The sequence below is a fragment of the Carcharhinus amblyrhynchos genome, chromosome 10 (genome assembly GCF_965287045.1).
Source record: "Carcharhinus amblyrhynchos chromosome 10, sCarAmb.v2.hapA, whole genome shotgun sequence".
Taxonomy (NCBI): domain Eukaryota; kingdom Metazoa; phylum Chordata; class Chondrichthyes; order Carcharhiniformes; family Carcharhinidae; genus Carcharhinus; species Carcharhinus amblyrhynchos.
In genome coordinates, this window is record NC_137333.1 from 76,409,050 (window position 1) to 76,426,242 (window position 17,193).

The 17,193-nt window shown below is 42.0% G+C and overlaps 1 protein-coding gene across 1 annotated transcript in view; it reads right to left on the reverse strand.

The window, feature by feature from the left end:
* flt1 (fms related receptor tyrosine kinase 1) overlaps nucleotides 1-17,193 on the reverse strand; it is a 203,900-nt gene that overhangs the window by 12,041 nt on the left and 174,666 nt on the right. The window contains exons 26-28 of the mRNA XM_080197406.1: nucleotides 16,138-16,243; nucleotides 14,536-14,675; nucleotides 11,579-11,663 (exon numbers count right to left, since the gene is read on the reverse strand). Coding sequence (XP_080053532.1) covers nucleotides 11,579-11,663; nucleotides 14,536-14,675; nucleotides 16,138-16,243 — 331 coding nt within the window. The remainder of the gene's footprint in view (nucleotides 1-11,578; nucleotides 11,664-14,535; nucleotides 14,676-16,137; nucleotides 16,244-17,193) is intronic.

Genomic DNA, 17,193 nt, shown 5'->3' on the forward strand with positions numbered 1-17,193 from the left:
GATAAAGGTTGCAGGTTTGGAAGGTGCTGTCGAAGGAACATTCAAAGTGCATCTTATAGATACTGCTGTCACTCTGCATCAATAGCAGAGTAAGTGATTGTTTAGTTAGATGGATAGCATGCCAATCATGAAGATACTTTGTCCTGGGTGGTTTCTGCTTCTTGAATGTTGTTGGAGCCGCACCCATCTGGAGCTGAGATAATAATTTTGTCAGAGTGCCTTGATTCCACATCCAGTCAAAAACTGCTCTAATATCACTCTCACATCAGCTTTTCCTGTCCGCATTTGGATCAAGGCTGTAATGAGGTCCGGATCTAAGTGGCCCTGAGGGAACCCAAACTGAGCATCAGTGAGCAGGTTATTGCTGTGTGAATGTCGCTTCATAGCACTGTCAACAACCATTTCCATCACTTTGCTAATGGTTAAGAGGCTAATGAGGTGATAATTTGCCAGACTGGATTTGTCCTGCTTTTTGTGGACAACACATACATGGGTAATCTTCCATCATGTTGGATACATGCTAATGATGTAGCTGTACTGGGACAAGCTTTGGTACAATTTTGGGCAGCACAGTAGCACAGTGGTTAGCACTGCTGCTTCACAGCTCCTGGGACCTGAGTTTGATTCCCGGTTTGGGTCACTGTCTGTGTGGAGTTTGCACATTCTCCTCATATCTGCGTGGGTTTCCTCTGGGTGCTATGGTTTCCTCCCACAGTCCAAAGATGTGCGGGTTAGGTTGATTGTCCATGCTAAAAATTGCCCTTAGTGTCCTGAGATGCGTAGGATAGAGGGATTAGTGGGTAGATATGTAGGGATATGGGAGTAGGGCCTCGGTGGGATTGTGGTCAGTGCAGACTCGATGGGCCAAATGGCGTCTTTCTGTACTGTAGGGATTCTATGATTCTACAATCTTTCTCCTTTAGGATAAGCAGTAGCTCAGGGATAGCTGCCATGGGTGTCTGAAACTTGTCTCCATTACTTCCCCTATTATGGGGAAATGGGCAGGAAACAAGTCTCCATCTCAATTAATGACTCACCCTCAAGAAAATCCGAAACTCAGTCAGGTTCCCACAGGAGGCAAGTTTCTGACACAAAAACAGACAGTAGTCATGATGTGGAGATGCCGGCGTTGGACTGGGGTAAACACAGGAAGAAGTCTCACAACACCAGGTTAAAGTCCAACAAGTTTATTTGATAATAAACCCACAAGCTTTCGGGGTTTGCCCCTTCGTCAGATGAGTAGAGAGTTCTGGTCTCAAACAGAGCATATAAAGGCACACACAGTTTACTGAATACTGATTAGCAGTTAAAGTCCAACAAGTTTACTTGATAGTAAACCCATAAGCTTTCGGGATTTGCCCTTTCTTCAGGTGAGTGGAGAGTTCTGGTCTCTAATCAGTATTCAGTAAACCATGTGTGCCTTTATATGCTCTGTTTGAGACCAGAACTCTCCACTCACCTGACGAAGGGGCAAACCCCGAAAGCTTGTGGGTTTACTATCAAATAAACTTGTTGGACTTTAACCTGGTGTTGTGAGACTTCTTACAAAAAGAGAACCCATTCATATTTCCCATCGCTAATGAGAAAAGAGTCATGGTTTTTCTCCACGCTGCCTTTAGTGAATGTGTGTCTCCCTTGTTTCTTGGCAAACAAGATGGGATGTAATATTGAAGTGCCTAGTTCTAGTCACTGACTAGGACACTGTACAGCGTGATTATATCTTCCTCAGACATGCAATATTTCAGGATTGTTCAATCATTTATTTTACACGAGAAACTTAGGGCATTGGTAAAATTTGGTCCTAAGCTTTTCTTGTAAAATTCGGGTGAAGGTGGGTCCGCTGCCTCTCTGCCTGAGATCAGTGAGGGGGGGGAAGGGGGTTCTCTGCCACTCTGCCTGAGTTCAGTGGAGGGGAAGGGGGATCCACTGCTACTCTGCCTGAGATCAGTGGGGGGGAAGGGAGTCTGTTGACACTCTGTCTGAGATCGTGGGGGGGGGGAAAGGAGACAGAGGGGAGTGGCCGTGATCGGTCTGAGGGTTGGGGGGGATAAGGGGGTCAGGAATGGGACAATATCTGAGGGGCCAGGGGGGAGGCATTATCCGGCCCAGGAGGGATGTGGCAGGGGAACAACATTCTAACTTTTTTGCTGCACACGAGCAGTTGGAGGCGCCGATCGGAGCTGCAGTGTTTCGGGTGCATTAAGCCCACAGACCTGTGCAGCGTGATTCGGAAACTTTAATATTTTTGCAGGCAGAGTGTGAATGGGGGTGCCTGAGAATGGGTCTAAAAGTTGGATCTGAAACACTCTCACTTTCAAATCCGCCCAGCACTTAGAATCAAAATGGTAAAATAGGACCCTTAATTTCAAGCGTTGGATTTTAAAAGCAAAATGGATTTCTATTAAAGGGAGACCACATGCTGCCATAATTTGCTGAACATATATTCAAGACAGACATAAGCAACATTACCAAGAATCATTGGAAGCGATTGCCTGTGAGTCTCCTGAATGATATCTAAATGCTGCCGCCAGTGGTAAAATCAGTGCATTTCCCATTGGTGCAGGCAGCGCTACTGTGGCAGGCTATAAGTGAAGTAAATGCAATGACACCTGCTTTAGTCTTAGTGACTGACCAGTTCAGATAGGTGTCCAAATATGGCCATCAAAGGACAAAGCTGCAAGTCAATATCTAGAGCTTTAGAGAAAGTGTCAAAGAAGGATGACTAGAAATCAGCTAGCTTCAAACACGATCTGAACATGTAGAGCTGGTTTGCAGGGACCAGTGAACAGCTATCTCATGTGTTGTTTGTGTTTAAAACAAACTTGTTGATTCTGGCCTTGGTGAAGTGAATTCTGTGCAGACATTAAATTGAATGAAGCTTAACTGAGCACAGAAGGATATGGAGTTGACCAAAGTAGGGCTTCCTCTCACCAGTCACCTGCAAGATCAAGTCCAAGTTCTGCTTCCTAGTCATTTCTGATCTTGTGAAGAGGAGAGGGACCTGAGGATAGCATGAGATCAGATAATCTTGAGATAAGACGTCTATGAGTTTGGGACAATGACAAGATCCTTTCTAACAATGTAATTAGAGGTTACTGAGGAAAGGATGAGCAATGAAAGCTAACAAAACCACTGGCATGAAAATAGCAGTAAAGACTAGATTGGGACAGATAACATTTGGCTGCAAACTCATTGAAATTGGCAAAGATCCTATCTACAAACAGCTCAGCAGAATGTTTAAGTCCCCCCTCCCTCCACAAGACAAACTCTGGTCAAGCTTGGAAGGCTAAGTGGTTGTTACAAATAGGACCCAAGAGAGAAATAGTAAATTTAAAATGTTAATGAAACTGTTTCCATATTTTTAAAGTAGAAATCACAATGGAGTTTGAATGGGCTTACCTTGCATTAAGGTGATCTTTCTCTATACCCTAGCTATGACTGTAATAGTACATTCTGCACTCTCTTGTTTCTTTCTCTATGAATGGTATATTTTGTCTTTATAGTGCGCAAGAAACAATATTTTTAATTGTATGTTAATACATGTGATAATAATAAAGCAAATCAAAATCAAATCATTCTCTGGCTGTAAATTGAATATCCATAAGACACCAATTTATACTCGGATCATGACACCATATTAAAACCTTTTGAATACTGACTGCCCAATAATAATGCGAGCCCTCAAACCTATCTCCCTCTCTGAAGTATTGCTCTACAGCTTCTAGATGTCTAGTCTACCCAGGTATCAGTCTGTTTATCATAACAGCAACAAATTTTGGTAAAAAGATAGGAGGACATTGAAAAATAAATATGAACCTGGGCAGAATGTTCCTTTTCATAGATTGAATTTTGCCAGCTAAGGAAAGAAAATACTTATCCCAACACTGGAAATCCACTCTAATTTTGGTGACCAGGTTTATAAAGTTTGTTTTATGAAGAGAATGTTATGTTCACACTTAAGTTGTGGAGGTGGGGTGGGGGGTGGTGGTGGGATGGTGGATTTGCTTGGCAATATTGATTGGGAAACATTCATTTCTGTCGATATTCAATTTATAGCCAGAAAATGATTTGATTTATTGTTATCACATGTATTAACATACAATTAAAAATATTGTTTCTTGCGCACTATGCAGAAAAATATACCGTTCATAAAGAAAGAAACAAGAGAGTGCAGAATGTCGTGTTACAGTCATAGCAAGGGTAGAGAGAAAGATCAACTTAATGCAAGGTAAGTCCATTCAAAAGTCTGACAGCAGCAGGGAAGAAGCTGTTCTTGCGTCGGTTGGTACGTGATCTCAAGCTTTTGTACCTTTTCCCGAAGGAAGAAGTGGAAGAGAGAATGTTGGGGGTGTGTGAGGTCCTTAATTATGCTGACTGCTTTGCCAAGACAGTGGAAAGTTTGACAGAATCAATGGATGGGAAGCTGGTTTGCATGATGAATTGGTATACATTCACGACCTTTTGTAGTTCCTTGCGGTCTTGAGTAGAGCAGGAGCCATACCAAGCTGTGATACAATCAGAAAGAATGCTTTCTATGGTGCATCTGTAAAAGTTGGTGAGAGTCAAAGCTAGCATGCAAATTTCCTTAGTTTTCTGAGAAAGTGGAGGCATTGATGGGCTTTCTTAACTATAGTGTTCGCATGGACACCAGGACAGGTTGTTGGTGGTCTGGACATCTAAAAACTTGAAGCTCTCGATCTTTTCTACTTCATCCCCATTGATGTAGACAGGGGCATGTTCTCCTTTATGCTTCCTGAAGTTTGTGACAATCTCCTTCAATTTGTTGACATTAAGGGAGAGATTATTGTTGCCACACCAGTTCACCAGATTCTCTATCTCATTCCTGTACTCTGTCTCATCATTATTTGAGATCCGACCCACTAGGGTGGTGTCGTCAGCAAACTTGAAAATTGATTTGGAGGAGAATTTGGCTACACAATCATAGGTGTATAAGGAGTATAGTAGGGGGTCTGAGAACACAGCCTTGTGAGGCACCTGTTTTGAGGATGATCGTGGAGGGGGTGTTGTTGCCTTTCCTTACTGATTGTGGTCTGTGAGTTAAGAAGTTCAGGATCCAATCGCAAATAAAGGCCCAGGCCACGGAGTTTGGAGATGAGTTTTGTGGGAATAATAGTGTTGAAGGCTAAGCTGTAGTCAATAAATAGGAGTCTGTCATCTGTATCCTTGTTATCTAGGTGTTTCAGGGTTGAGTGCAAGGCCAGAGAAATAGCGTCTGCTGTGGAGCTGTTGCGGTGGTAGGCAAACTGCAGTGGATCCAGGTAGTCTGGGAGGCTGGAATTAATTCATGCCATGATTAACCTTTCAAAGCACTTCATAATGATGGATGTTATGAACCACCGAATGATAATCATTAAGGCATGCGGCCTGGCTTTTCTTAGGTACTTGGATGATGGTCATCTTCTTGAAACAGACAGGGACCTCAGATTGTTGTAAAGAGAGGTTGAAGATGTCTGTGAATACCCCTGCCAGCTGATCCGCACAGGATCTGAGTGCACGTCCAGGTACCCCATCCGCGCCAGTTGCTTTCCATAGGTTGACCTTCAAGAAAGCTGCTCTGACATCTGAATGGTGACCCCAGATACAGATTCATCCAGGGTTTTCAGAATGGAGGGCATGTTCTCGCTGACCTCTTGCTCAAAACGGGCATAGAATGCATTGAGCTCATCAGGGAAGGGTGCTTTGGAGCTGGTGATTTTACATGCCTTCATCTTGTAGCCTGTTATGTCTTGCAGACCTTGCCATAGTTGGGGATCGTGTGGCTAGCCTGGGACTCTAGCTTGGTCTGGTATTGTCTTTTGGCATCTTTGATGGATCTCCTTAGATCATATCTGGCCAATGAGCCAAAGGTGCTGAGAATATTCGTTATATCATTATAAGGTTAATAATATTATAGGAAGTCATCAGCATATAAGGACACAGGATGTTCCACACCAGCTCGGTGGATATCCTTTAACAGTGTTGATGGCTTTGAGGCTACGAACAGAGGTTCTAACGCCAAAGCAAAATGGAACGAAACAAAGGGCATCCTTGATGGGTTCCTCAGGACAGGAGAAATACTCTCAGTATAGAGTTAGTGTGCACACTTGTGGTAGAGAAGGTATAGGAAAATAAATGAAAATTTATTTAATAGCGTACCAAAACCAAATTTACCCCAAATTATAAACAAATACTCCAACTCCACCCTGTCAAACTACACCCCCGCCCCCTGCATTTAGAGTAACGACAGCTTCAGGGCCAGTCAGGTGGTTGGGGAATGTATAATGTCAAGAAGGCGGCGTATTTTTAAATATAATTGGTCCCCTTTAACAAAGTCAGTTTGATCATCAGATATACCAGGAAAACATGGCTCCAAACGGCACTCTAATACCTTAGCTAACAGCTTTACATCTGCATTTAAAAGAGAGATAGGCCAATATGAGCCACATTTCACAGGGTTCCTGTCTTTATTGAGTATAAGTGAGATGGAAGTTTTAATAAGTGTTGGAGATTGAGAACCTTGAGACAATGGGCCTGGTTTTACCATTTACATTCTCAGTGTTGAATCTGGGCGCAATTCAGATCCGACTTGGAAATCTGTTTTCAGGCGCCCCCATATGCACTCAACCTGAAAAAAATGCGAGTCTGAATTGCACGTGGGCGGGGCTTATCACATCTGAAACGCTTCTGGTTTGATTGGAGCTTTGAACTGCGTACGCGTGGTGAAAAAAAAATTGAAAAACGCATTCTCTCACATCATTCCCAGGCTGCAAAAAGCAGATAAAGCAGCCTGGGACAAAAAAACAGGAACGATGGTCCTCCACAGACATTACTCCATGACCACAATGTAACTGTCCCCCTTATCCACTTATCCCCCCACTACCCAGACCAATCGTGAATCTCTGCCCCCCTTTCCCCCCATTGATCACCTGCAGAGTGGCAGCAGACCAGCCCTGACCCACCGTCCCCGGCCCCCAACCAGAGATCCATCTAGCCTCCCCACAACCAGAGAATGATCGGGCCTCCCTCCCGCCACCCCCTTCCACCCCAGAGAATGATTGGGCCGACCAACCCCCCAGAGAATGATTGGGCCTTCCCCCACCATCAGAGAATGATCAGGTCCCACCCCACCACCCTCCCATCCCTACCAAGCAGAGAGCGATCTGGCCTCCTTCTGCTGTCCCCACCCCCGCACCAGGCAATGATCTGGCCTTCCTCTGCCCCCTCCCCCACCCACCAGAGAACGATAGGGCCTCCCTCCTCTCTTCCCCCTCCAGCAGAGAAGAGGGATCAAGTCCCTTGCGCCAGGTGGAGGAAACGCCAAGGGTCAACACAACTCATTTGAGTCATAAATGTGAAGAGAGCTTTGGATATGCCGGAAGGGGCGTCTTTGGACCTGGGCAGTCCAGCCTTGGATCTATTACACAGTTTAGATCACCCCTGAATATAAGATAGCAGATGTCTAGATTGGAAGGGGAGGATAGAAGCAATGTAGTATACTTTGTATCATTCCAGTTAGGGGCATAGGGATTCACTAACACTATGGTATGCCACTAACTCTTGTGTAACGTCATCCAGGATCTGAGATTATGTTCAGGGCAAAAACTGTATTTTTTCAGAAATCAAAACTGCCGTCCCACTAGCTTTGTTGTTAAAGTTTGAATGAAGCATCTGGCCAACCTATGCTTTATGTAAATCTGTTGTGATCATTAACACGGACGGTCGTCTCCTGAAGAAATGCAATATTAGTGTTAAGGTTCTTGAGATGTGAAAACATTTTGGAACATTTTATCGGGCCATTCAACCCCCTAACATTCCATGTAACTAGTCTGAGCTAGTCATATGTATAAAAAGATTTTATTAAAGGATCAGTAAAATGAACGGAAAGGAAAACTAGGCTGAGAGGGTCCATTCCAAAATGGGAATGACCAAATACAAAAAGATCCCTGGTTTCCATCTACATAAAAAAAATCCCTCCCACTACTCTCCATCCCCAGAACAATCACCACACATCCAAACTGTTGGAACAAAAACTAAACAGTGTGATAATAAACCTTTGACTACATAAAACCACAAATCAAATCCTAAGCTCGCCATTATGAACAAGACAAGCAACAAGTATTCAATCTTACATAGCACCCGATAAACAACTTCATTAATGGGACATGCCCCGACATATGAACTATGTTCCATAATTCACCATTGAAAAGTTGCTTGTTATATTCACATCGTGAGATCTCTATTGTAGTCAAAGAGTTGAACATACCCTTAATTTTGATCATTATAAATGACCAATATAAACCAATTATTATCCTCTTGGTTAGCTCAGTAATTAAACTAGGTACGCTATGCTAAATTATGCATTTCTGTTTAATCCAGGGTAGCCTAATGTTCTGTCCATAACTGAACAAGGCAGTCCAAAATGCCTTCACAGGAACAAAGATAGACAACATTAAATAGCCATAAAAATATAAATTCTAAAAGACCAGCGCTCCCCATAGCCAGAAAACATCCGAGATGAAACACTGGTCCACAAATCCACATTAGCAGGTCTGTCTTTAGCCACCCAAGTGTAAACAGTAAAGTCCAGGTATTTGAAAAAAAGCACAATTTTAGTCATGATTCCCATAAAATCCATTGAGGTATCAAATAGTTACCAAGTATTAAGTATGCTGCTGAAGAAGGAAAGAATCCGTCTCGTGTGTCAAAGACATGGTGATCTCCATTAAGTATTAGTAGACACACGCAGGGTAAATCCCGAAGTTTATTCCTTTCTTCTACAGCATGGATTTGATGTTATTTAATGCTGCTCACCTCCTTGCCAGATATACTCATGTCCTGGTAAAACCTGACTGGATAGTCTTGCTAAGTGACATGGTGGTGCTCCTTTGCTCATCAAAGAATGAGCTCTTTCTCGTTGTAGTGATGGAACCGTACTACAATGGCTCAGGCAGGGTTGCCCTGGTGAGGTTTCGGTCAAAGTGTACAGTGGGTGTTGCCTAGCTCAGGGAGTTTGGGGAAAGTCTCCTCACCCACTACCTCTTAAATCTGACATGAACTCTGTTGGGGTTCAGCCCTCTGTCTCCCCTGGTAGCCCAACAATACGTAAGTTTTGTCATTTTGACTGGTTTTACGAGTCATCAACTTTAACCCGCAGTGACATGCTGTCTTTAATCATTGCAGTCAGCTTGAACTCTCGTGTACAGATCCTGTTGCTGTGGTCCAAGAGGGCTATCTCAATGTTGGTGAGGGTGTTGGTATGAGAATTCACAGCTAGACAACTGGTGTCATTGATGGATTGAATTGGATCCATCCAATGAACCTCTCAATTCTAGAACCAAACTTCATCAGGATTTGTTAGGCTCAGTGATAAGAATTTCATTCAGAAATTCAATTTGTCAAAGAAATAGGGGAGCTGGTCACTATTTTAACTGAAGCGGAATGTCCCTTACTTTCTCTGCCTATATGCTTTAATTTCTTAGGCATCCTTGGATAAACCTGAGTGTTTAAGTTAGCTTTTGAGGTAACAAATAAAAATATATTGGTGTAGTGAAAATGAATTTGCAAAACATCATCGGGAGAAACACCTCATCTGGTTCCTCTATATCACTCAACTGGGGAACCCTAATATGGCCCTGGGAAGGAGGGGAAAGGTGTGAAATAGACTGACAGAGGCCCTGCCAACCATGATGGGGTGAATCCTCCACTAAGGAAAATGGAAGCACCAATGTGGAAGGTTTCATCATCTGATCAGATGCAATGGAAATGGAGGAACTGGGAGTATGGAATACAGTCTGAGAGGAAGTCAGATGTGAGAAAACCAATATAAAGAACAAAGAACAATACAGCACAGGAACAGGCCTTTTGGCCTTCCAAGCCTGTGCCAATCATGACACCTGTCTAAACTAAAACTGAATGCACTTATGGAGTCTGTACCCTTCCATTCCCATCCTATTCATGTATTCATCTAAATGCCCCTTAAATGCCACTATCATATCTGCTCCCACCACCACTCTGGGCAGCACATTGCAGACATTCACCATCCTCTTATAAAAGACTTGCCTCGCACATCTCTGTAATCTTTTCCCCATTTATCCTAAACCTATGTCCCCTTATACTTAACTTTTCTGCCCTAGGAAAGAGCATCTGACTATCCACTCTGTCCATGCCACTCATTTCTATTGTTCCTCACTTCTGAGGAAGAGTCATCATCGACCCAAAATGTTGGCCAGATTTCTCTGGTCTCCCACACCTCGTTGGCCCTGCCAGTGAGAATGGAAAATCTGGCATTCAGCCAAATCTCTGTTCATTGCGGTGGGGCTGGAAAATCCCAGCTGCAGGCAAGGTCAGAGAATTCCCGCCATTAATTCGGTTCTCTCCACAGATGCTGCTTGACTTGCTGAATATTTGCTGCATTTTCAGTCTCTTTTAACATCATTTTTCAATGTGATGATAGACATCTATTTGTAACAATCCTGCAATTGTTCCCAAATATCTCTCTATGGATTCACTGGGTCGAACACTATTGACATCAGTGGGACTTGATGATTCCATTGTAAAATACGCCATTGAGGGCGGATGGGGGCGGGGGGTGAAGGGAGGGAATCCTGCCCACAAGCTATTCACCAGAGAATTAGAAACCATCCCCATGAAAGAAAAAGAAAATGAACTTAATATGAACTGGCACAATTATGATGAATAATTTCAAAGATTGCATCTGGATAAAGGCCTTCTTACATTTTCTTTCCTATTTTAATCTTCAGACAGTATTATCCAGACTGAACAATATTAACGAAAGGGTGGGGAGGGGCATGTGAAAATTAAAAGTTGCCTAAAGACATGTTGCTGTTTCCCTCCCCTTCCTCCCTGTTCTATCACACTGTGTGCAGCTCTTTTGATTAACATTTCTTTGTCATCAACCTGCCCTCCTGGGATATTGTTATGTCTGGCTCAGTTCCTTCCCACTGTCATTTTAGATCTTTCATTTTTGTACCTTTTGATAATTTTGACTGCAGACTCTATTTGCTCAACAATTTTGACTGAAGTGGATTAATTTTTGAGAGTAAAACTTACACCTTACTGCCAAGAATGAATTGTTTTTAATACTTGGCATAATGCTTATTGTGAATAAGTACGGAAATCAAATCTACCCCAACACGATTAGTCACACTTGACTCAAGTAGTGAACAAAAGAAAGCATCATTTATTTCAGAAGAACTCTTGGAGTTTAAGCTGAAAGAGTTACATCCTTTCCTGTTAGATTAAAATTAACTTTCAAAGCATGGGAAGAATCCAAAAATGTTGGGAGACTGTATTGGCTCTCATTCCCTGAGAAATCTTGCTCTCTATTTCATCATTATCATAAAACTTAAGGTGTTCAAAAATTCAAAAGGCAGAGGCAAAGATTTAATGGGAAACCAAAAGTATTTTGTGAAGTTTGTTGTAACACAGTTGATAACATCTGTCCATTGTAATGTGGGGAAGGATGCCTGCAAAGCTGTATTGTAACTCAAATTTTGAAATAGAGCCAAAGCTATCAAATCGACAAAGCTTGACAATCTCAATTCATAAGAAAACTTACATCTGCTAAAGTTGTAAGCTCAAGTGGTAACTCTTCAAACGTCTTTACATTCTGTGGTTGTTTCTTCATACAAGTATTAATATATCTGCGGAGACAGGAATACGTTACATGTTGAAATTGGGCCACATGTCAGAATTTAAGTCAAGGCAAAAAGCATTTCCTAGTTCATAACTGTTTACAATAATGGAAACATGAAAATGATTTAAATATGAGCAAAATTTTAAACTTTAAAAAAGAGGGGGGGGGCACGGTGAAACAGTGGTTAGCAGTGCTGCCTCACAGCGCTAGGGACCCGGGTTTGATTCCTGGCTTGGGTCACTGTGTGGAGTATGCATGTTCTCCCTGTGTCTGTGTGGGTTTCCTCCCACAGACAGAAAGATGTACTAGTTAGGTCATTGGCCATGCTAAATTCTCTTTTGGTGTGCTCAAACAGGCACCGGAGTGTGGCAACAAGGGGATTTTCACAGTAACTTCATTGCAATGTTAATGCCAGCCTACTTGTGACACTAACAAATAAACTTAAATCATATCATTAGATTCTGTTTAATGCTCTTTAATGACTTTAATGTTCTATGCAGAATACTGAATGACATCAGTACAGATACCTAAGAAGAATGGCTAAAATTGCATAGAGCATAAACATGTGTGAAAGCTGCATACTTCTGAGATTGACTAAATTCTACTGTATTGTTTGGTAGCAATTGTCAAGTCAAATCAAATGTAAATCCATACATCTAACTATATAGCTTAAAGAACAGCAAGACCATGGTTTAAACTGCATCCACAGCCCCTCCCGATCAACACGAACAGTGAATGGGAGAGACTAAAATTGGCCTAGTCCATTTATTGATCCTGAATCTGGGCCAATTCCACCCAGCAACATCTTTTCTCCACTGACTTTGAAGTCAGCCTAGACTCCTGAGGCAAGTCTGGGCCCTGTGACATCATTGGCACTAAATGTGATTCTTATGGCTCAAATGGTTCCCCACCCGCAGTCAAAACTGCCACAGAAATTCTGGCAGGAAGCAGCAGAGTGGCCAGACAAACCTGCGGGAAGTAATATTTTTGGATCTTCAGTAAGAATCCATGGCCCTACCATACCTCTTTCTCTCACTCTCCAAACCAACATTAATTTGGCGCAGCCTTCACATCATACTTGCTGTCTTCAAATGGATGGCATATTTTGAATATTAAAGTAAGACTGGTCAGTTAAAAGCAGTTGGGCTTTGTATCCTTCAGAGCTTCAAGCTATCCACGCACTGCAGCTGCCATTCTATTAAAATCTCCCCCTCCCTTGTAGTAAGTACTGAGTCACTTAGATTGCTCTACTTATGAATTATATGAAGACATCAGGTAGATGGCCAAAGAGAATAAGTTAGCTCTTAAATTGATGAACGATGAAGGAAGGCTAGCACAGGTTATATTTTAAAAATCTTGTAGCAAACCAAGTAAAATTTGCATGCAGTTGAAATGGATCTGCATTTGTCTGATTTTAAGATATTTTGAGGATGAAGCTCGGTGGCACAGTGGTTCGTACTGCTGCCTCACAGCACCAGGGACTTGGAGCCAATTCCTGCCTTGGGTTACTGTCTGTGCGGAGCCTGCACGTTCTCCCTGTGTCTGCGTGGGTTTCCTCTGGGTGCCCTAGTTTCCTCCCACAGTCCGTAAGATGTGCTGGTTAGGTGAATTAGCCATGCTAAATTCATCCTCAGTGTACTCGAACAAGTGCCCAAATGTGGCAACGAGAGGAATTTCATAGTAACTTCATTGCAGTGTTAATGTAAGTCTACTTGTGACATTAATAAATTTAAAAAAACTAGGCTTAATTATAGCACAATTGAAGAGACTGCAAACCTAAGCCCTATCCACAGCCAGCTTAATTTTCTTGTCCGGTGACTTTGATTTTGTTTAGGAATTCAGATTCATTGAGAGATTTTGCAATTGATGGAGAATATTACAGTAAATCTCATGGAATTGAACTCATATTGGGTGATTTTGCAAAATGCTCTCAGTAAGCTATCTCAATAATTACAATGGTCGTTGTATTGTTAATCTTTTTGGTAAAGGTGACTTTGGGCAATATTTAGTTTCAGTGATGCTTCTGTGTGGGAAGCCCAATACTATTTAAGTTGCACTCAGGCACATAATTGGCCAGTGCAAGTCTCCCACTGCAATTGAGATCCTCAGAGGGTTGGAAATCTCATCTCCAGAGAATAGACACTGGAGCCTTGGAGACAGACGAGTATTAGTGGAATGCAGTCATGGGGTTGGGATAGTCTGCCTTTTTCACAATCTAGAACAGGGATTAGAAGGGGTTTCCTAAAAGACGGAGAACATGCACCACATCCATGAATGGATGTGGTGCATGTTCTCTGTCTTTTAGGGAACCCCTTGTACATGCAGATTACAAAAAGATGCAAGAACTATACAGCAGTTATAATGGGGGACTTCAATTGTATCAATATAGGTAGGGGTAGTAACAGTGTAGGGAGAGGTCAGATGCAAGGACAAGGGTAAATGTCAGTGGCACCCCAACTCCCCACTGATTGCTTCTTCTATTAGGCATGGAATTCCTGTCAGTTACAGAGATCTCCCGACAAAACCATTTGTTAAGTGGCCTTTGGGAGCCACGGGAGACCCATGTGAGTTTTGTTAAATTCCTGAGCCACCACAAAATTCAGATGGGCATGGGATAATTGACTGTAAGTGGTTTGCCTATGACCTGATTGGCATCCTGCCACCAGCGGGCGGGATTTCCATAGCTGGCTCTTCCCACTCCCAATTAAACTGGGCGGGACAATTTTCCCGAAGCTGGGAATCAGTTACGGGTCTTCCTGCCTGAGTCTCCCAGCTCGTACCCCACCCCCGCATCGTGCCTGCTCCCCTGCGCTTCCATACATTCAGCCCCCTTTCAGTAAATACTTACAATTTTACAGATGAAGGATAACACATCTTACCCAATGCTTCCTGTATGTTCAGAAGTGAATTTTGACTTCTTCATTTCTTCTCTCAAGCAAGAATCTGGTGACGTTGGGACTGAAAAACAGAAACCATTCGTTCCCAGCATGGTACTCAGTGGGATGTAGTCCTTTCCATCCTACAAATGAGAACATTTCCTTTGTTATAAATGCAAAAACAAAAATGCTTATATTTAAAAGTAGTGAAAGATTTTGCTCCTTGCTGCTAATAATGGCATATGCCGAACTTAGCCAGGAGTAGAATCTGTTAACTTCAATCTAGGGCTGTATAAAAACGCAAGATTTCCTCTCATCCTTATATGAAGCAAGATCATAAATGAATTCTTCATAAATTTCTTTATAAATGGCAGGAGAAATATTCCCTCAATGTTGTGTAATCCCTGCCTCAGAATAAATACCTTTTATTGGACCAATGTGACATTTCCATTACTCCCAAGCTGGGAAACTGTGAGGCAGCAGTGCTAATCACTGTGCTACTGTGCCGCCCCAAAGCTGTAACATAAATTTGCACACTGAAATAAAACTGATACATTAAAAGAGTTATGCAAATCACAGAAGGAGGCCATTGACCAATCGTGTATGTACCAACTCTGCAAACAAGCATCTTGGCTTAGTGCCATTCCACTGCCTTTTCCCATTCTATTGAAATAATCATCGAATGTCCTCTTGAATGCCTCGATTGAACCTGCCTCCACCACACTTCCAGGTGGTACATTTCAGACCCAACCACTCATTGGCTGGAACTCTATCACCTCGCCTGCCATGGAATCAGCGCGGGCAAGGATCCGACGACAGAAATCTCCGTTACCCTCAATGGGAATTTCCGGTTTCATCCGAGTGAGGCCGTAAAATCCTGCCCAATGTCTGAAAAGGCTTTTTCTCACATCAGACCTGCTTCTTTTTAAAATCACTTTAAATCTGAGCCCTCTCATTCTTGATCATTTTACAAGTGGGAACAGTTGGTTTTAAACATAAATTATCCATAAATATTTGATTTTCAAATATGGTAACTTTATATCAAAGACATGTGATTAACTATTATACTAATGTTTGCTGTTACTAAGGGGCATAACTATAAGGTTCATGGTGGGAGATATAGGAGGGATGTCCGAGGTAGGTTCTTTGCTCAGAGAGTGGTTAGGGTGTGGAATGGACTGCCTGCTGTGATAGTGGAGTCCGACATTTTAGGAACTTGCAAGCAGTTATTGGATAGGCACATGGAGCACACCAGAATGATAGGAAGTGGACAGCTTGATCTTGGTTTCCGACAAAGCTCGGCACAACATCAAGGGTCGAAGCTATACTGTGCTGTACTGTTCTATGTTCTATATGTTTCCTTAAATTATATTTTTCTGGCATCTACATTATATATATTACACAAAATATAGATAATCCACTTGTCTGGATAAACTAGAGTTGCAAGAAAATTATTGTAATTAAAATCACCAAAAATAGTGACATGCAAATCACTTTTTTATAACAATTTGAATCTGAAACTTAATAATGAACATTTCAATTAAAACTTTTTAACATGATATGTAATTGTGAAAGATATGCAGTGCGTTGGCAGAAGACAAGTACCTGTTGAGCATTTGCTTGCAATAAATCTCCAAGCCTTTCCACAAGTTCAATGAAAGTAGGTCGTTCTTTGGGATTAACATGCCAGCAGTCAAGTAATGTTTGATAACTAAAATAGACCCAACAAATAATTAGAAATGTTAATTTATATTTTTAATGACAATGTAAAATAAATTCTAGATGCAACAGTACGGCCTGAAATCAAAATAATTCTATGCAGTTGATTCTTTACAGATCACTTTTGATTTGCTGGAGAAAGAAGTTTTTTAATATTAATTAATGTCCCCAGATTTTGATGTTATTAAAAGATTGGAGAAAATCTGTACACACCACTACGCAGGAACTCAAGTCAACCATTCAGCATGTTCTGCTATTCAGTTATATCCTGGTTAATCCATACCTCAACTCCGTTTACCTAACTATGCTTCAGATCACTTTCCTGACAAAAATATATTGCAGTTTTGAATTATTCAATTGACTTAGGGCTGGATTTTGGCTTTAGAAGTGGACAGTATGAGTCAGGAAATTTCACGAGATGGGGTGGTGTGGCAGGTGTGGGATTCAGTTGGGCCAACTTACCTCAGAGGCAGAACATAGGTGGTCATGGGGCCAGGCAGGTGCCAAGGTGAGCTGGTGAGAAGGCCTGTCTTAGTTCTCTAAGACTTTACACCTCTTGTTTCAGGAGCTTTTGACCCTCTAGCCTTCACCACTCACACGTCTTCACCCACCACCATACCCTCCAAGTCAACTCAATGCCAAGTTCCCACACACCAACCACCAAGGCCCCTCATACCTCCCCATGCCACCTCCATTAAGTGTTCATGCAGCATCCATATCATGCAGGCCTCAGAAGCCATATGCAGATGGAAAAAATAAATGTCTAACAATCTAATAAAGTCTCATACCTACATTTGATAGTGAAAATAACCCAATTTATAAAATCCATTCAAAGCTTTAAAATTTTCAAGCATAAATTTATTTAATGAAAACAAGCTTCTATTAAGACATCACATCAAGAAACCTCATACTTTAATATCATCCTTAAATTGCTAATCAAAC